The sequence below is a fragment of the Rhinoraja longicauda genome, chromosome 8, assembly GCF_053455715.1.
Source record: "Rhinoraja longicauda isolate Sanriku21f chromosome 8, sRhiLon1.1, whole genome shotgun sequence".
Lineage (NCBI taxonomy): Eukaryota > Metazoa > Chordata > Chondrichthyes > Rajiformes > Arhynchobatidae > Rhinoraja > Rhinoraja longicauda.
The window spans coordinates 65583745-65609259 of NC_135960.1; the positions used below are offsets into that span (position 1 = coordinate 65583745).

The following is a 25515-nucleotide window of genomic DNA, read 5'->3' on the forward strand; positions in this document are numbered from 1 at the left end:
GTGAACCTCTGTCTCACCTGGAAAGACTGTTTGGGTCCTTGGATGGAGTTGAGGGGGACTCTGAGGATCCTTCATTGCTTCTAATCTGGGGCTGTAGAGAGCACAGAAAGGGGAGGGGATGGGAAGATGTGGACAGTAATGGGATCCCGTTGTAGGCGACGGAAATGTTGGAGGATGATTTGTAGGATACGCTGGCTGATGGGGTGGAAGGTGAGAACGAAGGGGATTCTGTCCTTGTTACGAATGGGGGGAGGGGGAGCAAGAGTGGAGCTGCGGGATGTAGAAGAGACCCTAGTGAGAGCCTCATCTATAATGGAAGAGGGGAAGCCCCATTTCCTGAAGAATGAGGACATCGCTGATGCCCTAGTGTGAAACACCTCATCCCGGGCGCAGATGCAACGTAGACAGAGGAATTGGGAGTAGGGGGATAGTCTTTTTGCAGGAGACAGGGTGGGAAGAAGTGTGGTCCAGATAGCTGTGCGAGTCAGTGGGTTTATAGTAGATGTCAGTCACTAGTCCTGTGATGGAGATAGTGAGGTCCAGAAACGGGAGGGAGATGTCGGAGATAGTCCACGTATATTTAAGGGCAGGATGGAAATTGGATGTGAAGTATATGAAGTCAGCGAGTTCTGCATGGGTACAAGAGTAGCACCAATGCAGTCGTCGATATAGCGGAGGTAGAGTTCGGGGATGGGCCCAGCTCTCTCCTAGATGTTGCCTGACCTGCTGAGTTACTCCAGCATTTTGTGATACCTTCCATTTGTAAATGTAGATGGGTTAGTGAATAAGTTTGCTGACGACACCAAAAATTGGAGGAGTTGCAGACAATAAGAAAGACTGTCAGAATATACAGCGGGATATAGATCTGCTGCAGAAGTGGGCAGAGAAATTGCAGATGGAGCTTAATCCAAGCAAGTGTGAGTTGCTATACTTTGGGAGGTTGAATGCAAGGAAAAGTATACAGTTCATCGTAAGACCATCAACAGCATTGACATGCAAAGGAATCTTGGAGTCCAGTTCATAGCTCACTGAAGGAGATAGGGTGGTAAGGAAGGAGAATGGTATGCCTGCCTTCATTGCTAGGGATATTGAATACAAGAGTAAGGAAGTCACGATGCAGCTCCCTAGGACTTTGGATAGGCCACATTTGGAGTATTCCGTGCAGTTCTGGTCACCCCATTACAGGAAAGATGTGGAGACTTTGGAGAGGATTTATTTTAGATTGACAGTTTCAGCTACAGGGGGAGATTTGGAATGTTTTCTGTGGAATGTCAGATGTTGAGGGGAGGCTTTAGAGAAATACAGCAACCTGTTATTACAGACCTCTTTATACCATATTTCAGTTATAGCGGACTGTCTCTTTAAGAACTCAGGCTGCTAGTCACACTGTGGAGGCTACTGAAAATGACAAACAACCGTTCTGATCCACGCTTAATTCTATTAAACAATGTAACAAATAGCATTTAGTATTTTTAGCTCACAGTAACAAAAATACATTTTTGGCTGTTAAAAGGAACTGTGGATTTGAAAACAACTCGCCGTTTCATGGAGTGATGGAACAATCCCTTACTCGGTTGTAGTAAACAATCAGCAATAATGGACACCACCCCTCCCCCCTCCCCAAAAAATGGTTTGTTATATTTAGGGTTTACTGTATATAAAATTATGAGAGGCATAGACAGTCAGAACCTTTCCCCATCAGGGTGGAAATGGCCCAAACTAGAGGGCATAGCTATAAGGCGAAGGGGAAAGTGCAATGGAGATGTGCGGCATGTTTTTTTTTACACAGCGTGCAGTGGGGATCTGGAACGCATTGCCAGGGGTGGTGGTGGAGGCAGAGACTATAGTGGGATTCTAGAGGTTTCTGAATAAGTACCTGGACGTGCAGGGAAGAGAGGAATATGGATCATGTACAGTCAGATGAGATCAGTTTAACTGGACATCATGTTTGGCACAAACATTGTGGGCCTTAGGGCCTGTTCCTTTGCTGCACTGCTCTGTGTTCAATGTCAATTCTCTCTGCACTTGCTCAAGCTAACATCTTTCCCAGAGCAGGGTGAGCAAAACTGAACACAAAAATAAAACCGAACACAATTTTATTGAGAAGTGACCTTGTTATGTTGTACAAGATCGGGAGGGGCTCCCAACTCAGAAAAGAACAGATCAAACAGTATCTCTGAACAGATAAACACTGTTAATTTTTCAGGACAAGGATCTCCAGCAACTAAACTATCTTGTCTTTGGAAAGAAAGTGTATTGTCAAGAATGGGGACACCACAGACTTCAATGTTGCCTTCTTCCTCTCCATTTTCCATGCTCAGAATGAAAATAATCATTTGGTAAAGTATTAATAGTCTATTACTGGATATTAAACTACATTCAAACATGATCAAACTCAAAATACAGCATTGTAAACTGATTCACCTGATATAAACTAAATAGAGAGTATTTGTGATTATAATACAAATCATTTACCTGGTGTTGGCGTTGCCATAGCCATTGCTGGTGTGCCTTTTGGTGTGATTCCACTAGGTGTAAGCAATGGAGTACTACCACCCATCTGACTAGCTGGTGTTTCGTCCCAACGAGATTTTCTTTTGCTTGCACCTGGGGTTGGAGTTTCACCTATGGAGTCACCTCCACGATCTGTACGTGGTGTCTCAGCCCATCCACTGCCATGTCCAGGTGTTTCTAAAATAAAAAAGTGAACAACGGTTATCACTTTAAATTCTGGATTTATGAGTTACAAATTTTTTTAAATTAAACAGGTCTTTTAAGCCTTCAAATTAACCACAGAATCCAAAATACTGTCCTTTCTATTTTAACAAGAATCACCACAGCAGGATGCAATATTCTTACAGAAAGGCTTTATTTTACCTCTATCTGTTTTTGGAGTTTCATCCCATCTGTTCTTGCGCACACTGGAAGTTGCGCCTCCATGACCTGGTGTGGCATGACCAGGTGTATCCCGTCCAGGTGTAGCAGCCCCTGCGGGTGTGTGACTGGGAGTAGGTTCCCACATTCTTGAGCTTGGGGTTGCACCAGGAGTCTCACTGCCCTTTGATCGACCGGGGGTTTCATCCCAGCGGCTCTGAGAAGGAGTGTTGCCAGGTGTGTGACCAGGAGTATGCCCTGGTGTGTGTCCAGGTGTGTGTCCAGGGGTATGTCCAGGTGTGTGTCCAGGAGTCTATCAAAAGACCAGTTACATTTATTAATGCATATTCACCATTGCCAAATGTGCAATAATGTGACTTGCAAAAATAGAATCCACATTATAGTGTTTTAGTTTAAGATTGGATACTCAACTACTGTTTAACATTTGTTTGATAATTTTCAAAAGGAAAAAGGAGTCCAAACCTAGATTCTGCTGATATCTGAACGATAGGAAAAAATCAAAGAAGTCTCAAAATGTAACATAATTTGTTAAAGAAAAATGCAAGTTTTCAAGAAATGGAGTCTCATAATTCACATTAAAATATTTTCCCATTATGCCATTGAACTTCAGGCTATTGTTTCCTGTATGTCAGAGAACAATGCAATATGTCGGAAGGAACTGCAGATGCTGGTTTAAACTAAAGATAGACACAAAAAGCTGGAGAAAGTCAGCGGGTCAGGCAACATCTCTGGAGAAAAGGACTAGGTGACGTTTCTGAAGAAGGGTTGTGACCCAAATCATCACCCTTTCCTTTTCTCCAGAGATGCAGCCTGACCAGCTGAGTTACTCCAGCTTTTTGTGTCTATCTTCGAGAACAATGTAAAGGACAATGGAAGAGATTAGGGCAGAAGAGCAAGAGCTTGACAAGAGAGATAGGCTTTAGATATTAATAAGATGCTACCTGGAAACAAGAGTGAGTGGGGCACAGAGGGAAGATATATAAAGGAGACAATTCCAAAGCTTAGGAACTGAGCAAATGGATGCAAAACCAAGGGTAAAGACAATCAATTTGAGAACAATCAAGTTCAATGAGATTAACATAAATATTTCTGATATTTATTAAGAAGATGGGAACTGGTCGAAAGACTCGGAGTTAGAGTGTCTTCCTGTGCATGAATGTCATGTTTTACTGGGTTAGTGTGCAAGTACAATACAAATGTTTTCAGGTTTGGTCAGAAAATAAAAAGGTACTTGGGGTCTGATCAGTTTTGCTTTGACTACAATAAGTTATGGTAGGGTTTCATTTTTTAATATTCCAGCAATACTTAGAGTCATAGAGTCAGAGTGATACAGTGTGGAAACAGGCCCTTCGGCCCAACTCACCAACAATGTCCCTGCTACACTCGTCCCACTTGCCTGTGCTTGGTCCATATCCCTCCAAACCTGTCCTATCCATGTACCTGTCTAACAGTTTCTTAAAAGATGGGATAGTCCCAACCTCCTCTGGCAGCTTGTTCCATACACCCACCACCCTCTGTGTGAAAAAGTTACCCCTCGGATTCCTATTAAATCTTTTCCCCTTCACCTTGAACCTATGTCATCTGGTCCTCGATTCCCTTACTCTGGGTAAAAGACTGTGCATCTATCTATTTTATCTATTCCTCTCATACACCTCTATAGGATCTCCCCTCATCCTCCTCATCGCTCCATGGAATAGAGGCCAAGCCTACTCAACCTCTTCCCATAGCTCACACCCTCTAGTCCTGGCAACATCCTTGTAAATCTTTTCTGAACCCTTTCAAGCTTGACAATATCTTTCCTATAACATGGTGCCCAGAACTGAACACAATATTCTAAATGCAGTCTCACCAACATCTTGTACAACTGCAACACGACCCCCCAACTTCTACACTCAATACTCTGACTGATGAAGGCCAAAGTGCCAAAAGCCCTTTTGACCCCTTATCTACCTGTAACTCCACCTTCAAGGAACCATGTACCTGTACTCCTGGATCCCTCTGCTCTACAACACTACCCAGAGGCCTACCATTTACTGTGCCCTTGTTCGACATCCCAAAATGCAACACCTCACACTTTTCTATATTAAATTCCATCAGCCATTCCTCTGCCCACCTGGCCAATCGATCCAGACCCTACTGCAATCTTTCACAACCATCTTTACTATCTGTGAAACGACAACATTTTTGTATCATCAGCAAACTTGCTAATCTTGCCCTGTATGTTCTCATCCAAATCATTGATGTAGATGACAGACAGTAACGGGCCCCAACACCGAACCCTGAGGCACACCACTAGTCACAGGTCTCCAGTCTGAGAAGCAACCTTTCACCATCACCCTCTGCTTCCTTCCATGGAGCCAATTTGCTATCCATTCAGCCTTCTCTCCTTGGATCCCATGCGATCTAACCTTCCAGAGCAGCCTACCATGCGGAACCTTGTTGAACACCTTGCTGAAGTCCACATGCACAACATCAACAGCTCTGCCCTCAACCTTTTTGCTCACGTCTTCAAAAAAACAGATTTGTGAGACACGACCTTCCACGTACAAAACCATGCTGACTGTCCCTAATCAGCCCTTGCCCATCCAAATGCCTGTATAACCTATCCCTCAGAATACTCTCCAGTAACTTACCAACTACTGATGTTAAGCTCACTGGCCTATAGTTCCCAGCATTTCCCCCACAGCCCTTCTTGAAAAGAGGCACAACTTTTACCATCCTCCAGTCTTCCGGGACCTCTCCTGTATTTAAGGACGACTTGTAAATTTCAAACAGGGCTCCCACAATTTCCATTCTAGTTTCCCGCAATGTCCTCGGATATATCTGATCAGGCCCTGGAGATTTGTCTACCTTCAAATACGACAGTACCTTCAATATTTCTTCAACGGCAACTCTGACTGCTCTCAAGACACTTCAAGTGACTGCTCCAATTTCCTCCGTCCTACTGTCTTTCTCCTCGGTAAACACGGAGGAGAAATACTCGTTTAGGACCTTGCCCATCTCCTGTGGCTCCACAGAGGACTGCTTTGATTCCTGAGAGGTCCCACTCTGTCTTTAATTACCCGTTTCCCCCATATGTATTTATAAAAACTTTTGGGATTGTCCTTAATGCTACCCGCCAGAGTTATCTCCTGGCTCCTTTTTGCCCTTCTGATTTCCTTTTTTAGTTTACTCCTTAGTTCCCAAAACTCCTCCATGGATGCATTTGATCCCAGCTGCTTATACCTGTTCCATGCATCCTTCTTGTTTTTGACGAACGTCTCAATTTCCCTCTTCAGCCAAGCTTCTTTACATTTGCCTGCTTTGTCCTTCACTCTAACGGGGACATACACATCCTGAGCTTTCTTCAGTACACTTTTAAAAACATCCCACTTGACCGATGTTCCTTTCCCCTCAAATAACCTGCTCCAGTCAACATGAGCAAGACCTTCTCTCATACTCTCAAAGTTGGCCTTACTCCAGTTGAGCATTTTAACACGGGGACCCTCTCCGCCCCTATCTTAAACCTAATCGAACTGTGGCCCACTGGTCCCAAAAGGCTCCTCCACGCTCACTTCATTAACTTGCCCTTCCCAATTTCCCAACACAAGATCCAGCGTTGCTCTCTCACGTGTGGGGGCCTCCACATTCTGTTTAAGAAAACTTTCCTGGACACTTTTGAGGAATTGCACCCCATCTAAACCCTTCATGCTATTCTTTTCCCAGTCAATATTGGGGAAGTTAAAATCCCCTACGACAACAACCTTATTTGACCTGCAGCAGTCTGCAATCTCCCAGCACATTCGTCCTTCTAATTCCCGTTGATTATTCGGGGGTCTGTAGTACACCCCCAACAAGGTGACCATCCCTTTCTTGTTCTTCAGCTCCACCCATATAGCCTCACTAGACGAACCATCGTAATGTCACCTCTGAAAACAGCCGTGACATCCTCCTTAACCAACAATACAACCCCCCCCCCCCCTCCTCTTTTTCCCCCACCGCTGTCTCTCCTAAAGCTCCTATCCTGCCCGTCCCTTAACCATGTTTCAGTCATGGCTACAACGTCCCAGTCACTCTTACCTAACCATGCCCTAAACTCATCTGCCTTACCCATCACGCCCCTTGCATTAAAATACGTGCAGTTTAAACCAACCTTCCTTCCTCGCTCTCCTCCTTTCACCTTCCTATTCTGTCCACTAACCTTTCCCACCACCCCCCCCCCCCCCCTCCATACCAACTTCTAGCCTCTCACGTGCCTCTGTCCTGCACGAGATCCCACCCCCCCCCCCCCCCCCCCCCACCAATCTAGTTTAACCCCTCCCGTGTAGCATTAGCAAACCTTTCCGCTCAGATGTTGGTCCCCTTCCAGTTTAGGTGCAACCCATCCCTTTTATACAGGTCTCCCCTGCCCCGAAAGAGATCCCAATGATCCAGAAATCTGAATCCCTTTCCCCCGCACCAACTCCTCAGCCACACATTCATTTCCCCTATCTTCCTATTCTTCCATATGAATCTGTTGTGCGGTGGTGCTCTAGGACATGGAAACTCAGAAGAAGCCATTTGTCCTGACATATTCTAGGTGGTATGTGACTGAACCTAGAAAAAAGCTAGTTGGAATTCCTGGTTCAACTACTTCAAAAAAAAAACGATTCAGATTTCTCTTAACATTCAAATGTTTAGTAGGGTATCATTCCATACTTCACTGATGAAAACTCTCTAAGATTGAGGAACTACCATTTTGGTGTAATCATTCAGCCAAGAAAAGGCAGTATGGCAGGTAAAAAGGAGTCTTCTCTCTTACCTCTGCTTGATCCCAGCTGGATACTTTCTTGGGTGTAGTGTTTGGAGTTTGATCTGCTGTTTGATCCCAACGACGCTTGCGCTTGGCAGGTTGTTGGGCTGATCCATTGACTGCCTTTAGATCACCAGCTTTAGCTTTCTCAGCTAGCTGCTGTCTTATTTCCCTCTGGCGAACAAAAAATGGTCCGATTAAACATATTTCAACATTACAAACATGCTGCTACCATTTCACACAAATATTCTGGGTGGGTGTGGGTGGTGTCAGTATCAAATAAAAACAGTCACGTAAATAAAGTGACTGCACAACATATTAAAGACCGGCTATCCATGCAGACGGACTTGCCTCCTCACAAACTAAAACCTTTCTACCCCAAGCGTTGTTAGGGGCAGGGAGGATAAGTCACCATTTGCCAGAGTGAATGCAACTCAAACAATCCAGCTTGACAGTATCCAAGATGAAGTGCCTTGCTTGATTGGCATCCAATTCACCCATCTTAGGTATTTATTTCCTCCATCAACAGAGTACCACAGCTACAAAATGTGCTGCAGTTACATGTCTAGATCACCCCGACAGCAATTCCCAAACCTGCAACTTCTAATAAGCATAAAGACCATCATAAAGTACATGGGAATAACTCCAAATTCAGATTTTCCACCAAGTAACAAGCCAACTTTAAACAATCCATGCTTGGTCACTGTCATTAGGCTGAAATCCTAGAATTTATCCAATAAGCTTTGTCCAGAAGGCCTGCAACAATTCACGCTGGTTCAGTACCGCCAATATCTGGAGAGCAATTAGGAATGGGCTAGGAATGGGCAACAAATGGCCATCACCAAAAAATAGAAATATGAAAATGCTTAAAGATCTGCCATTACCTCTTCCTTTGTTAAATGCTGTTCTCGCATAACATCCATGTAAGTTCTGACATGCAATTTAGGGTCTGGTGTCTTTCCACCTGAGGGACAAAAATAGTGAGAATAGACCAAAAAACGATTAGTGCAGATATAAAAGAAAGTTCAACTTTATTTTAGCTATCTATGATATTTTTGCATTAATAGTTTTAACTATTTTGGTTCCGCTTTTTTTCTTTAAATTTAAAATTGTTCACTTATCAATTTTCATATTCATTTAAATCACAGAAACTTACAGAGAAGCAACCTGGTGGTCAATTTAACCTGCTTGAATACAAACAGCAATAATTACAACATTCTAAAAATATAAAGCCTAACTGCAGTAATAAGCAAATCATACGCAAGACATCAAAACACATCAAGTGTTCATTATTGTTGTTTTTTTCCCTTGTTGACGCTCCGGAATACGTACACTGGCGGGCCCGTGTGTCCATCAGCAGTTCTGACTTCAAGCAGCAGAACAGAAGCCTAGAAAATTATCTCTTTACCATTAGTAACACTTTGGAAATGGTTTTAAAATTCAAAACATCACACCTTGTGTTAGTTTTTAAAATCTCACTCAATATGTGTTCTAGCAAACTTTTTAGGAGAAAACAAGTTTTACCTGCTAAATATTAACTATATTAAAAAAATAAATGTAAATGCAACTATTTAAGCATAAAAAGTTACTTCAACAGGATACTTTTATTTGGGATTATGCTGTTTGGGTTTGTCTAAAAACATGCTACACTGGCAGTGTCACACTGCCACTCTCATTGGACTTCCTTTTGGTTTAGTTTTTCAGCATAACCTACACACGATCTGTTGCACTGCACCCTTAAGAATGCAGACAGGACTGTCATAGCAGTACTGCTGTAGGAAAGAAATTAAGGACAGTTAGTATGGGCCCGTTGAATTCCGGCAAACATATTTAGAGCAATTACAGTTACAAAAATGTCAGATTCTATCCCTGATAACATACATTCTCTAGGTCCAATACCTCTCTCAATTAAAGCTGAATCACTAATTAAACTGAAAGCACATTAAATATACTAAAACTTCCTATCTTCCTCAATCACCTGAAAAAAAAGTTGGCCCTCTATGCCTCCCAGTATCAACTTTGTCACTAATATTTAACTTGCTATCCTCAAAATTATTTCTAAAAGGCCATTCCAAATTAATTCAGAGGATGATAAGCCAATTTACAGATTTGTAATAAAAATAATGAACATGGAGGAATACATTTTCATTATAGAGCTGAAACGACCAGATTTCTCCCACTTGCCATCTTTTTTCCAAACTTCTAATTGAAACACAGATCTTTGCAGAAGAATTGTTCTACAGGCACAAACAGTTTATCCTCATTTTGGTGGGAACTTGTTAATGTGGATTTAAATAGTGGATATGAAGATGCAACTGTGCTAGACATATGAAGTTGAACAATGCTATAATTAAGCTTAATCTAATGTAATATAATGATGGGTGAGTTTTTTGTGGCATCATTGGAAGAAATAACAGGTCATGTTATCATCTTTTTGTTCCTGAGAGATATAAAAATGAGTCTAAATTCTGACCCTTGCAAACTGTGAATATTTAGAAATCCACCTAGCAAAGGTTCCAGAACAGTGGGGTAAAACATATGCTGTTATTTTCATTAAGACATCACAAGGAAGCAATAAGTTGATATAGTTCAATCAGGCAACCTCAGTCATTGTAATATTTTGCTAGAAACAAGTATTATTTAAAATAAATGAAAGCAGTGTTTGATAAATGAAGTGGATCTGAAGGGGTGTTAATATTGTTTATAGTTTCAGTTTATTTTAATGTGATCTGTTCTATTTAACACACACATGCCTTTGTAATTCGTAAATGTGCAAACCAATTCACGAATGACTTAATTTATACAATGGTGTATTAAATTGAAAATGTCGGAAAAATACAACATTTAATGTTTTTCTTACATTAATAAGTTTCTAGGCATGCTGACTTAAGTGTTTTTAATGCATGGACTACATAGAAATTCATTGCAGAAGACTGTGCTGGAATTGCACTTTTAATCAAATTGGATACACTTAAAGGAGTTTTAAGGCAATAAATTAATCTCAAATTTAATATACCATCAAATAGATTGCTGGATTTGTAGTAACTATTCAGAATGAATTGCTGCATTATACTTTGCAAGTAAATTGAAATTTGAAAATTGTTTAGAAATTGTTAACAAATTCGCAATTACATTGGATACAAACATATTAAAAGTCAACTCCTCAGCGTTAGTTGGACATATGAAGGGGGAATATAATCACCATATTTAATATTTTGACTCAAGATGATCCGTGGGAGATGGCATTATTTGTTGGGCCATCAGCAAACTCTGAATATATTTGGAAGGCCAGTAATTTAATCTTTCAGCTCATATTCATACATGTACTAAATCCTTACGCACAAGACCAGTGCTGAAATTATTATTCCTTTTTGAGATTTGTATTACAAATATTGCATCTTTCCATGAAGAAACTAAGCAATAATCCCCATGAGGTCTATAATTTCATTGAAGAACACAAATTCAGCCAACAGGTCATGTTTGAAACAAAAAAAAACTCACTAATTTAACACACAAGGCAATAGACATACATTCCCTGAGCTTATTAAAAAAAATTAACACTCAAGTTGTTCTGTTTCAACAGCCTGTCACAACAGGAGAAAATAAATCTTCATATATTGCATATCAACGTGTACTTGTACAAACTGGTAAGCAAGATTTGAAGCAACCTGCTATTTTCAATAAAGCAAGCTGTGAAATAAGCATCACAAATAAAGTTCAGGGGCACAACTATTATACAACCTCACGAAGAGAGCAGCACAATCTGAAAAAAATTACCATCTGCAAATGGATCATGCCGTTCAGGGGAAATAATCATCTGTCTCCTACGCGTTTTGTATTCATCCTCTCGTTCCGCAATTCGCTGCGGCCGGTGTTCAGCAAATGGATCATACTACAAATAAAATAAACAAAAGCTGTGAATTGAAAAAAAGTTTCAACTTGCCCTGTATAATTTTAAACATTAAATAAGTAGATATTACCAATTTGATTATGACCCATAATATATCACAAATTGTCAATAAAAATCCCAATGCAGGGATTAAGATTTATCCAAATCCACCCAATTACCCAATATTTCTAAGGAACTCTGAGCAATCTTGCCTTAATTAAAGTTATCACATCAGCATTGGAGGGTTATCTACCAAAAGACAAGACTGCTTTTTGTTTATTCTGAGGACCAGGGGACATTGTAGCAAGATCAGTATTTATTGCCCATCCCTTAAGAAGGATTATGAAGAATAGGGTTACACATAAAATTGCAGAAAATTTAAATAACCAGAAAACCCACTCAGGCAACAAGAGTTCAATAAACGCATCAAAAATTGAAAGGAAAGCAATGATACCTGCTCATTTGACTGCGGTATATCATTCAGGAGTGCCACTGGTGCATGATATCCCGGCTTTTTCTGGCCAAGTAAACTTGGAGACGAATAGTCATCATCATCCTAGCAAAATAGATACACAATGTTTTCATTTAAATGAAAGTTGCTTCACTTATTTCATCAAATGTTCAATCTTCTCCAAATTTGAAATAGCCTATGTTAAAATCTGCCCATTGCATCCAAGAGATATTTTGATCAAAGATTCTGCCAACGGACAAAAATACCAACCAAAATCGAACATTAATACCTGAAATGTAGTGAAAACTGAACATTGGAAAGAAAATGTGTAGAAAGGAACTGCAGATGCTGGTTGATTTCTCCAACTTCACGTACCGCTGTATTCCCCCTCTCTCCATTCCTGCCCCATCCAAGTCGCACCAGCTTCTCGTTCTCATCTAGCAAACAGCTAACAATGGCCCGTTTCCTTTATCATCGTTACTTTTTTACATATCTTTCATTCATTTGTTCTATATCTCTGTACATCAGTCTATATCTCTCATTTCCCTTTCCCCTGACTCTAATCTGAAGGGTGTTGACCCGAAACATCACCCATTCCTTCTCTCCAAAGAGCTAACTTTGGAAAGAGCTAACTTTATTTTTGTTTGATCTTACAAAAATTCACATAGACTTTATAATTAACTGTTATTTATAATTCAGCCAAGGTTGATAGCTTACTATTTTGCACTTCTTGATTAAAATAATTACTTAAATGATAGTTCACAGCATTTAGCAAATGGCTTATTACCAGGTTCTACCAAATATTATTCCATGCAGTGTTTCCGAATAGACTTGAAAGAAGGCCCAAAGAGAAAAAAAGTACATCATTCCACGGTAACACAGCAGTGCAATCAGCTGTTCCATCTTTACAGTATTTGGAGTAATGCAAGCTGAAATATCGCCTTGGAACAAAGTGCAATTGAACAATGATCATTGAATAAGTTACAACTTATACAAACAATTCATGGCCAAGTTATTACCTCTTCTTGCTCATTTGCAGGAATTGATGTCATATATCCTGCAAATCTGCTGTCACTTCCTCCATAGATCTCCTGATCATAGTATCCCGTGGAATCAAGACCGACTCCATCAGCATCACCTTCTACGGCAAGAGCTGCCTTCTTGCTCTGAATTTCTCGGATCTGTGCCTCAATATCTTTGGAAATAAGAAAAATATTTTCAAAAGTAGTTAAAACAAAATGTCATTTTTCTTTGAGGTGCAATGATGCATTTGAATTTATCCATGGAAACACATTATGTCCACATACCATGCAAGAAATTAAAACTACATGTCAATGTAAAAGTACACTGGTCGCTTTGTAAACTTTATATGTCATGTCAATTAAACTTATTGTACACAGATAACCAAGGAATAAGAATATTTGGCCAATTGCAATCCTGATTTAATTGGAATAAGATTGTGTTGTGGAATTTTCCCCAAGTGTTTTCTACGGGAAACCATATGGAGTGGTCTGCTGGAGCAGCAGCATCTCAGCGGCGTAAGGGAAGAGACTCGACAAGCTGGTCAGGAAGGCCAGCTCTGTCCTGGGTTGCCCCCTCGACTCAGGGCAGGTGGGAGAGAGGAGGATGATGGCAAAACTAACATTGCTGCAGGACAACGACTCCCACCCCATGCAAGACACTGTCACTGTACTGAGTAGCTCCTTCAGTGACAGACTCCTTCACCCCAAGTGCGTGAAGGAGAGATATAGGAGGTCCTTCCTTCCCGCTGCTGTGAGACTGCACAACCAGCACTGTTCCCAGCAGACGAGTCAACAATAACAGCTAAGAACACACAGAAAACTGGTGACAATTTAAGTATCTTTTATTTATCTCTTGCTCTCCACTTTGCTGCTGTAACACTGTAGATTTCCCCGGTGTGGGACAAATAAAGGGATATATTATTTATAAGCATTTTCACATAGGCTTAGCGCTTAAGTGCTGATTTTACTGCATCTGTCAAGAGATCTCGGGTATAAATGCAGAGCTCATTGGAAGTGGCAAAATAGTAAAGAAAGTAGTTAAACAGCATACAGGAGAGGCATGGAGTATCATAATATCCTTGAGGGAATCTTGAACAACATTTATAAAACATCAGTTTGGCCACAGATGGGAGTTGCGTGTCCAATTCTTGGTGCCTCACTGTAAGAAAGATGTGAAGGCTTTAGAGAGTATGCAGATAGATTTACCAGAATGATTCCAAGGAATGAAGGACTTTTGTTTTGTGGAGAGACTGAAGAAACTATAATGCATTTCCTGGGAAGGGGGAAGGTCAGAGCAGAGGTATTTAAAACTCAATTTTTTAATATTGTTTTGAGGCTCAGATCTGGGAGAAAATTGATCCGTAGAACTGGAGTCAAGTAAGTGCATAAAATTGATAAATGAGCAAAGTGCTTCACCATGCAAAAAAACACATGAGAAAAGATGAGGCTTTCTCAAGTAATACAATATCTCTTACCACAAATCAGATGCATTATTTAAAATGATCAGTGACAACATTGTTTCGCAAATTCTATTTGTCAGCAAAAAATACTGTGATAGAATGAAGAGGATAAACTATGATGGTAGGAAATTTACACATTAGGGCCATTCATCATAATTGATTTCATTTGTTTATAAAAGGGCAAATTTACTGAAGCTTGGTTGTTGTAGGGAATTAGCTCTTGCTGCTCATGGTGGCTCTTTTTTCTTCTGAAAATGTCTCAAAAGAACCGCACAAATCTTTATTTTGTACAGAACGGTTTTGCGTGTACACGGCAATTTGAAAGACTGGACTCTAATGGACAGTGTTCAACAAAAAATGCAGCTAATTTAAATACTAAAGTAAAAAACCTCAAAAGGGGAAGAAGTATTTACATTGTTAAAGCAACAGGCGTGAATTATATATTATTCTGGCTGTTTAACTGGGTTATTTAATTATGCTAATCAAAACCAAAAATTTAAGATTTATTATGGCAACATTGCCTGCAAGTCAAAATAGTAAACTACAAATTCTATAATTATCAACCTAGAAAAACTGATTTCCAATCTCCCATCACCAATTCAAGGCAAGAGTGGGAGAATGTAACAGCATATTTAGGGAACAATTAAAATATTCTTATAAATAATAAATAAGATATACTTCAAACAACTATGATTCTCCTCGATACATCATTTTCAAATCAAAGTATCCATAAAACTTAAATATTAATTTAGGTCCAAAAACTGATAAATTGTTGATACATTTCATTCCAACACAAAGAATCCATCCATTTGCAAATAGTTGGTATGTGATTAACTTCCTCTTTGCGCTATGAATAATTAACAGGGCACGGCATCCACTCGCAACATAACATAAATACAGCCTATGTAAAATGTTAAAAATAGGGGGGGGGGGCGGCTTTAGTAGGTTGATAATCTCTGAATAAACAAAAATAAGTTAATTTTCAGAAAATGTAAGCAACTAGACTTTGAATATAAAGATTTACGTTATCTCAACAAAATTGGCACGTCTGCCGAGTATCAATTTTATAGAAGCGTGGGGCTCGGTGTTGAAATCTCACCACCTTGGCAGCATCAACCCCGCAACTCTGTCTCTGCAGAGAGAGGTTGTGATGGCGAAGGTGTCTAAAATGGATTTGTTGTTGACAAGGCCACAACCCGCACCTGGTCGAGGACACTTGGCACGCAACCACTCGCAATGCACAATGTTTTGGGAGCGGAATTTGTTTTTCTCTTGCGAATATCGAGTTTCTCGACGTTAAGAAATCGCTAGCTGTGCGAGTGTGTGAGTGTGAGTGTGTGGCAGCGGTCAGAGTAGAGCAGAGCAGAGTAGGCCTCTCCTCTCCCCTGCAGCCGGACGCCATTTGCCGACTGCTTTCAGCCACACGCACAAGCGGCGGCCTCGTCTCCCCCTTCCCCACGGCGCGCAGAACCGCCAAAAAAAACAAAAACACCGACAGACAGAATCCTTGCAGACTCTCGCTCGGGTCTGAGCCGCGCCGCTCTCGCCAGCGCTAAGGAATCGCCGCCATTTACCTTCGTGTGTTTTCGCGATCTTCGCCATTTTGTCCCAAGACCGAGAGAGGGAGCGAGCGGATGGCGTCGTCCCGGCGGGCGGGGCCTGGGCTGATGGACAGGAGCTCCTGTGCTCTTTTGTCTGTCTTCGGGCTCCACCTTCAATTGATCAAATCCCTCAACTTTTCTGTTTAGCAAAATAAAGTTTAAAAAAATATGATGCAAATTAATTTCTTAACTTACTCAACTTTTCTGTTTAACAAAATAAACAATAAAAAGGGGCAAATTAATTGATTAATAAATCCCTCAACTTTTCTGTCAGCAAAATAAATAGTCAAAATATATTATGTAAATGGGTGCTTCATCACTCTAAAAGACATAAAGTGTTGTAGTAGAACATGCAAAGGTAATGTGTGTTGGAAGGAATTGCAGATGCTGGTTGTCCACTGCAATAGACACAAAATGCTGGAGTAACTCAGCGGGACAGGCAGCATCTCTGGATAGAAGGAATGGGTGATGTTTCGGGTCGAGACCCTTCTTCCTCTTCAGTCTGAAGAATGGTCTCGACCCGAAACTTCGCCTGTCCATGTTCTCCAGAGATGCTGCCTGACCCGCTGAGTTACTCCAGCACTTTGTGTCTTTTTTGTAAACCAACATTTAAAGTTCTTTGTTTCCACCTCATTGCTTTATTTGGTAGATGGTTGTATTATTTTGTTATGAATTTTCCAGGTGCATTACAGAAAAAGATTACAGGCCTTCCCCAAGTTACAATCGCCTGACTTTGTAAACCGAACCTACTAATGAGCACCCATATTGTATTATATTCAAAAAAGAACTAGCCCTGAAAAAAACACCTTAATGTTATCTCTTGACAGTCTTCCGACACCATTGTATCTTCAGAATACAAGCTGTCAGTGTTAGGAGTTCACCTAATAGAGTTACTTTGAAAATTGATATGCCCTCGTTTCTATTTATACTAATGCAACCATATAACGCGACAAATATGTCAAGCCCATCAAAACCAGCCCGTGTGTGGGCCATCTTGATTCTGTAAAATTATAATGATGCAGCAGGGGTAAACAATAAGTAACTATCCAATAAAAGACACAAAGTGCAGGAGTAACTCAGCAGTTCAGACAGCATCTCTGAGAACATGAATATGTGACGTTTCGGGTCAGGATCCTCATCAGACTGATTGGGGGGAGTTGCTGGGGGCGGTGATAGAGAGAGAAGAAATCTGGAAGAAAGGAGGGGCAGGACAAAGCCTGGCAGGTAATAGATTGATGCAGCTGAGGGGGGGGGAGTGATTGGCAGATGGTTGAACATAGGAGGCCCCGTTGGGATCACTAGACACTACTAGATAAGGTTAGAGACGGTGGTCATGAACCACTGTCTTACCAGGAAGGATTGCTGGAGTCCACGGATGGATATGAGGGAGAAGGTACAGAGACAGGTGTGACATCTCCTGTGGTTGCAGAGGAAAGAACCTAGGGTGGGGTTGGTTTGGGTGGAAAGGGATGAGTGAACCAAGAAGTTGCGGAGGGAGCGATCTCTGCAGAAGGCATAAAGTGGTGGGGATGGGAGGATGTGTCTGGTGGTGGGATCATGTTGAAGGTGGTGGAGATGTCAGAGAATGATGTGCTGGATGCGGAGGTAGATTTGGGTGAAAGGTAGGCACCAGGCGACCTATATCCTTGTTCCTTCTGGGAGCAGGGGGAAAAAGGACTGTTCAACATAACCAACAAAAAGGCAGGCATAGCTGGGGCCCATGCAAGTGCCCATGGCTACAGCTTTAAGTTGAAGACTGTGAGAGGAGTCAAAAGAGAAGTTGTTAATGGCGAGGACAAGGATACCATTTCTCTTTTCATCTCTGGCCATCTGCCCCTCAAAAACCCACCTCAACTGTATCCACCTAAAACTTGCCGCGCTTTATCCTGCCCCACCTCCTTATGATAACCATTGTCATCGTATCAAGTGATTTTGTGCATTTTGTGACTTAAGGGCAAAATCTAAACATGGGCATCTGTAAAACACATCCATTCCGTAAACCGGGGACAGCCTGTATGCATTTGAATGGTACATGAAATTTATTGCAGGCACGTGAAAAGTAGAATGAAAATAAATCTTGCTATAAATTGTGTTCATAGATATATATAGGGCGGCACGGTAGCGCAGCGGTAGAGTTGCTGCTTTACAGCGAATGCAGCGCCGGAGACTCAGGTTCGATCCTGACTACGGGTGCTGCACTGTAAGGAGTTTGTACGTTCTCCCCGTGACCTGCGTGGGTTTTCTCCGAGATCTTCGGTTTCCTCCCACACTCCAAAGACGTACAGGTATGTAGGTTAATTGGCTGGGTAAATGTAAAAATTGTCCCTAGTGGGTGTAGGATAGTGTTAATGTACGGGGATTACTGGGCGGCACGGACTTGGAGGGCCGAATAGGCCTGTTTCCGGCTGTATAGATATGATGATATGATATGATATGATATGAGCCATCAGAGCAGATATCTGAAGTCACCAGAGACAAACCAACGAGGGCTCCACAATAGGGGCTCCTGTCACAGGCCAACATCACCAGCCTGCAGGCCCCAATTACATTCACCTGGCCCCCGGGAAAGGCAGATGACATTCATGTGTCCGACACTTCTGCAACAAACACATCATTTTTTTGCCACACTTGCAGTGTGACTTTGCTACATTCGCTATGCTTCCCTCCCCTTCTGCCAACAAACATCCCCTTTTACTGGACCCATCTTTCATTTCTTTACTTATCACTTTATCTGTGACTTGCACCATCACCCATTTTGCAATTACGTGATCCTTCCTTCCACCCTTACCCAGACCTTCCCTTTTACATTTTCTGTCCTCTTCAAAATTTTCTTTCCCAGCTCAAATACTTTTCAACAAAGAATTTTGAGCCCCAATTAAATTTCATCCAGCATAAATACTTCACTCTTCTGTGCCAATGCATATATTTCTGAGCGTTTTCCCTCACTGTTCTTCTATTTCAAAATAATGGTATTGCAATAGCGTTACAGCTCAGAACAAATAACAACAAAATCCCCGTCTAACCATAACTTCTGAAAACGAGTCAAAGGAAGTAATGATTAAAGTTGACAGTCTTCCCATCAAAATGTACTTTTGAGTACATTATCCGATTCTGTTCGGTAAATCACAAACACGTGAGCTCTTGTAGAAATGAATCTCTCATGTTAAGCGTTAGAAAGATGCTGGAAAGAAAGGAAGATGAATGGATATGCCAACAGCACGGCCACAAGAAATTAGATACAAATGAAAATGGCGATATTACTGAAAACAGGTTCGAGCAGCAAAAATGGAGGGGGAAATAGCATTAAAGTTTCAATTTGATGAGCTTTCATTAAAACATGGAATTAGAGCCAGAGTTTGTAAGAGGGAAAAAATGAAAGCTGGATGGTTGAGCAAAGCAGCCTACTTCCAAATAAGATTATTCACGGGAAATATGAAAGAGAGTCTTACAAAGGTACAGTATATAATGTAACATTGAATGGTTACATCTGAAATAACATTTCAATTCATGAGGCAGAAAGCGTAGGCATTAGTTAAATCTGGTAAGACAACTTTACGAGTTGCAAAAGCTATACAATGATCAACATTTGGAATGTGGGCTAGAAACGCTCAGAAATATAGGCATTGGCACAGAAGAGTGAAGTATTTATGCTGGATGAAATTTAATTGGGGCTCAAAATGTGGGCTAGATTACCCCATGGACTGATGGATTACTAGCAAAGAAGCATCAAACAATCCAGAATAACTGCACAACATTGCAGGATTAAAATAATTATTTAAAATTAGAAGGAAGCAAGGGAGAGTTTCTGCTTTAACAGATTGGAGCTTTGCAGGAAGAGACTACTGTGTCCAGGATTCATGATTTCTTCATGGAGTTATGCCAGAAAGGAATAGCATATTGGAAACAGAATAAAAATGATGCTTTAAGACAAAATAGAATGGAGCAATGTAAGTTTTGAATGGATCAAATAATATTGGTTGGACAGTCTTTTTCATCCATAAAAAAAGGACCAGGAGAAGGCCTGTTAACCCCTCAAGCCTGCTCAGCCATTCAGTAAGATCATGGCTGATTCAATCTTGACCTCAATATCACTTTCACCCACTCTTCCGATACGTTTTGGTTCCCTTGCAATTTAAATGTGTGCCAAACTTCACCTTGCAAATGTGTAGGAAGGAACTGCAGATGCTGGTTTACACCAAAGATAGACACAAAATGCTGGAGTAACTCAGCGGGTCAGGCAACATCTCTGGAAAGAAGGAATGGGTAAAGTAAGGGTCATGACCCAAAAGAAGGGTGTTGGCCTGAAACGTCACCCATTCCTTCTCTCCAGAGATGTTGCCTGTCCCGCTGAGTTACTCCAGCATTTTGTGTCTATCCACCTTGCATAAATTCAATGACCACATCCACAACCAGCTGGGATGAAGAATTCCAATGATTCAATACCTTCTGGGTATTGTAGACTCGGCAACCGTTTCTTTGAACACTTACACTCAGCTCGCCTAGGCCTAGGGATCTCCCCATTGCCAACCATTTCAACTCCCCTTCTCATTCTCATGACCTTTCTGTCCTGGGCCACCTCCATTGGCGGAGTGAGGCCCCACGCAAATTGGAGGAACAGCACCTCATAGCTAGCATTGCATTTGCCTTCCTTACTACCGATTCAACTTGCAAATTAACTTTTTGGGAATCCTGTACCAGCACTCCCAAGTCCCTTTGCACCTCGAATTTCTGAATTATTTCCCTATTTAGAAAATGGTCTTCCCTTATATTCCTACTACCAAAATGCTTGACTCCACACTTTGCTAGGCTGTATTCCATCTGCCACTTCTTTGCCCATTCTCCCACCTTGTCCACATCCTCTGCAGAGTCCCTGCTTTCTCTTCACTACCAGTCATGCCACCAATCTCCCTATCATCTGCATAAGAAAATAACTGCAGATGCTGGTAGAAATCGAAGGTATTTATTCACAAAATGCTGGAGTAACTCAGCAGGTCAGGCAGCATCTCAGGAGAGAAGGAATGGGTGACGTTTCGGGTTGAGACCCTTCTTCAGACTATCATCTGCAAACTTGGCCACAAAGTCTTCAATTCCCTCATCCAAATCATTGATATACAACATGGAGTAGCGGCCCCAGCACTGACCTCTGCAGAACACCGCTAGTCATTGGCAGCCAACCAGAAAAAGCCCCCTTTATTGCCAATCTTTGCGTAGTATCCTGCTAGTATCTTCCCTCTGATACCATGGGCTCTTATCTTCTTTAGCAGCCTCATGTGTGGCACCTAATCAAAGGCTTTCTGAAAATACAGGTAAACAACATCCATTGACTCTCTTTTGTCTATCCAGCTATTTACTTCCTTAAAGAATTCCAACAGATTCATCAGGCAAAATCTCCCTTTCACAAAACCATGCAGACTTAGGCCTGTTTTATCATGTGCTTCTAAGTACTCAGATACCTCGTCTTTTATAATGGACTCTAAAATCATCCCAACCACTGAGGTCAGGATACCCTGCCTATAGTTTCCACTCTTCTGCTTCGCTCCCTTCTTGAATAGCAGAGTAATATATGCAAATTTCCAATCGTCTGACACCACTCCTGAATCTAGTTATTCTTTAAAGATCACTACTCATGCCTACTTAATCTCTAAAGCCACCTCTTTCAGAACCCTGGGGTGTAGTCCATTCGGTCCGGGTGACATCCAGCTTCAGCCCTTTCAGCTTCCCCACTAATCTCCACCCTCTGAACTCTCTTGAATTTCAGGCACATTGCTGCTGTCTTCCACAGTGAAGACTAATGCAAATATTTTATTCAATTCGTCGGCCATTTCATTATTCCCCATTATCACTTCCCTTGCATCATTTTCAAGCGGTCCAACATCCACTCTTGCCTCTTTCTATATCTGAAGAAACTTTTGCTATCCTCTTTTATAATATTGGCTAGCTTACTTTCACGTTTCATTTTTTCTCCCCGTATTGCCATTTTAGTTACCTTCTGTTGTTTTTTTAAAGTTTCCCTATCCGCTAGCTTGCAATGTTATATGCCTTCTCTTTTAGTTTTATGCTGTCTTTGACTTCCCTTGTCAAGCATGGTCGCCTCATTCTCCCCTTAGAATTTTTCTGCCTCTTCGGGATGAAAAGATCCTGCATCTTACAAATTATTCCCAGAAATTGCTGCCATTGCTGTTCCACTGTCATTCCTGCTGGGGTCTCTTTCCAATCAATTCTCCCTGTGACCACTTGGGTTTCCTCTGTGTGCTCTGATTTCCTCCCACATTCCAAAAATATGCAGGTTTGTAGACTGATTAACTTCTGTAAATTGTCCCTAGTGGTAGAATAGAACCAGTGATCGCTGGTTGATGTGGAATCGGTGGGCCGAAGGGCCTTTTTCCACACTGTATCTCGAAACTAAACTGAAAGGTGTGGCACTTGACATCATTTCGCTTTGCATGAGAGAATTACGTGTTTGTTAAATCTGTATTGAGAGAATGTTGAATGAATCTTATGCTCCAAACGGAATAGGATGTATTTCAAAAATTCTGCTCCTCTGTTTTAATAGGCAGCGTCTCTTTTAAAGAACTCGTGTGAGTTGTGTGGCAGTGGAGCCACACATCAATCTTTTATTTTCCTTTATTCTTTGGATTGCGTGGAAGTTTTCACTGTGGAAATTAATTGTTTATTCTACGGTTTTCCAGTTATTAGTGAAGGTTCTAAGGAAAGATAATTAAAAGCACAGAGTTTTGTCGTGTCCTGTCTGTTTTTTATTGTTTCTTTTGAAAATGATTTGAGAGACCAGGATGCTGCACTGGTCATGTGGAATCCAGGTTAAGGCATTAGATGTGTGAGAAAATGATGATTGGGGAATATTTAAGTTGGGAATTTGAAATTGATATTTTAAGTGATTGGAACAATTGGGGCTTGTTGGAGCCATTTATGCTTAATTCAGTTATTGTAATTGTGTTATGGCTATGTTTTAATATTTCTAGTTTATGTCTTGCTTGCATGCTTATGGGTGTGACTTAATACGTAATGGGGAGTGTCTAGGTGGAAGGAGGCTAGCGTGGCGACAGAGGTTGTGGGTCAGTTTAGACTCGGAGGATGGTGAGCATAGTTATTTATCATGCGCTCGCACCAGCTATATTTGTAACCATATGGTAATAACTATAAGAATTCTAAGATATTGTTTGAAGAAGAAACAGTTGATAATGTATGGGAAGTGATGAATTACTCTTTGATTTGTGCTATTCTAATAAAAACCAATTAATGAAGAAAAGAAGTTTGGAAGATTTGTTTTGTCATATCAGGGTGCGACGTGTGCGTAAGCTATACCTACATTTCATCCCCGAGCAGTAATGGCTATCGAAGTGGGACTTTGAGATGGTAAAGAAACTGCCATTACATTAGAGTAAAGAACTTGCTCTGAAGGAATTAGAGTAAAGATCTTGCTCTGAAGGAATTAGAGTAAAGAGCTGCTCTGAATGGACTAAAGTAAAAAGAATTTAAGAAAGACTTGTTCTACAAGCAAAATCCAATTCTACAGTGGAATTGAAGAAGAAGCTGAATCTCTGCGCCAGAGATTGGAGCTGAAATCCTGGAACAAAGAACCTGCCGGTCGAAGACAAATTGACACAGTCTACACCTGGATCGTCAGAAGATTGAAGATTGAAGACTTCATTGACCGGGTACCGTGAGTAGTCGACTGTTTAGTCGTAATTTGAAGTTAAGAAGTTTAAAAAACTTAACTTCTCTGCAGAAGTAACATTTGATACAAGAAGCTTGTTTTTGCTACGATGAGATAAGGAAACCCAAGTCGCAGAGCACGACCTTGAGAATTAATGATGTTATGAACTTCCGCAAGATAAAGTGCTCAGCCAGCGATTGCTTACCATAGGTGCTGGCCGAAGACTTTCAGCCTTGAAATTAATGATGAGTTTTGAAAAAAATGCTAATTTTGTTTTGAATTCTTCTGGTGTTTCTGGAACATAGCGATAAGCACCAATTATCATGGATCTTCCATCAAGAAGATATGAAAAAAGAGACATTCAACTTACGGAGAACGGACAGATGGCCTATCTGGAAAGATGCCAGAAGGAGAGAGACAAGCTGTGGAGGAAGGTCATCAAATCGATTGAATATCAGAAGGAACTGATGGGAATCAGATGGGAATGCGAACACTGTGCAATCTAATATGGATCACCTACTTAACCTTCGCCAAGAGGTTGGAGAAAAACAACATTCGATATTGTGTTTGCAACTACCAAAAGAGCAACTTGAATGGCACACTCAGTGGTTCCAAGAGAGGGAAAAGATGTTTGATGGTTTCGTGGCTGACGTGGAAAAATGGATGTCTGAAACCATGGCTCAAACATCGCACTCTACAGTGGAAGGTGCGATGCAATGAGGCGTTGAGGTGGAAGAAGAGATTACACCTCAGGATAGTGTCTCAAATGTTTCAACGCGAAGATCTAGACGCAAGTCCAGTTCTGTAGCCAGTTCAGCTATGAGAGTCTCTGCTCAAATTGAAGCTGAAGCTGAGATGGCTGCTCTCTCACTAGAAGCTGCCGCCTTAGAGAAGAAATACCAGCTTAAGGAACAGGAAAGACAGCTGAAGAGAGAGGCTAAGAAACGAGAAGAACAGGATGAGGAACGAGCAGAACAGCTGAAGAAAGAGAAGGAATGGCTGGAAATAGCCACGAAGCTGGCAGATGCAGAGGCAAGGAGGGACGTACTGGGAGGCCGAAGATCAAAAGGCAGCTTGAGAGTTTCTCAGAAGAGGAGTTCCTTGATCCAAGAAGGAGCTACTAAACTGGAAACAACAGTTGAAGCCAACCCACAGCCAGGGCCGGCCTGGTCTCGTGATGCCGAACTGGCACTGTGTAAGTGGATGGTTGACAAAACTTCCCCAAAACAACCGGGTGCTAGACCGAAGCAACCTACCTTTGGAATGCCTGTTATGGCTCGAGATGAGCCAACCCAGTACTCTTTTCAGAGGCCTGCTCGTCAGCTATCTTCACCCAGACAGAGACAACCAAATGACTATGGGGCTCATGACAGTTTACCAGGATTGTCCTGAACCAAGCCAGGGATCTCAAAATGAATTTTATGAATTAGTAAGGAACCAAACGAGACTCAGCGAGCTCATGGTTCAACAAAATCTTTCTGCTACCTTACCCCCAATGGAAATTCCTAATTATGATGGTGATCCCTTACAATATGAGACTTTCATAGTGGTGTTCGAAGAAGGAGTGGAAATGAAAACTACGAGTCACAGAGATCGCCTACGATTTCTGGAGCAATACACGAGTGGATACGTGAAGCAGCTTGTTAAGAGTTGCCGATATTTGCCTGCGGATGAGGGCTATCGAAAGGCAAGAAGATTGCTTGATGGGCATTTTGGAGACAAACAGAAGATTGCCAATGCATACACGAGAA

The 25515-nt window shown here is 41.4% G+C and overlaps 1 protein-coding gene across 2 annotated transcripts in view; it reads right to left on the bottom strand.

Annotated features, from left to right (window-relative positions):
- Window positions 1-25515, bottom strand: part of sf3b1 (splicing factor 3b, subunit 1) — a 51669-nt gene that overhangs the window by 16162 nt on the left and 9992 nt on the right. Inside the window, exons 2-9 of one of the 2 annotated variants that reach the window (XM_078404150.1) lie at window positions 16063-16228; window positions 13026-13201; window positions 12010-12111; window positions 11444-11558; window positions 8551-8630; window positions 7676-7840; window positions 2878-3187; window positions 2476-2691 (exon numbers count right to left, since the gene is read on the bottom strand). In XM_078404150.1, coding sequence (XP_078260276.1) covers window positions 2476-2691; window positions 2878-3187; window positions 7676-7840; window positions 8551-8630; window positions 11444-11558; window positions 12010-12111; window positions 13026-13201; window positions 16063-16090 — 1192 coding nt within the window. In that variant the 5' untranslated portion in view covers window positions 16091-16228. Of the gene's footprint in view, window positions 1-2475; window positions 2692-2877; window positions 3188-7675; window positions 7841-8550; window positions 8631-8998; window positions 11404-11443; window positions 11559-12009; window positions 12112-13025; window positions 13202-16062; window positions 16229-25515 lie in introns of those variants that run through there. The other variant, XM_078404151.1, reaches the window with a different exon arrangement.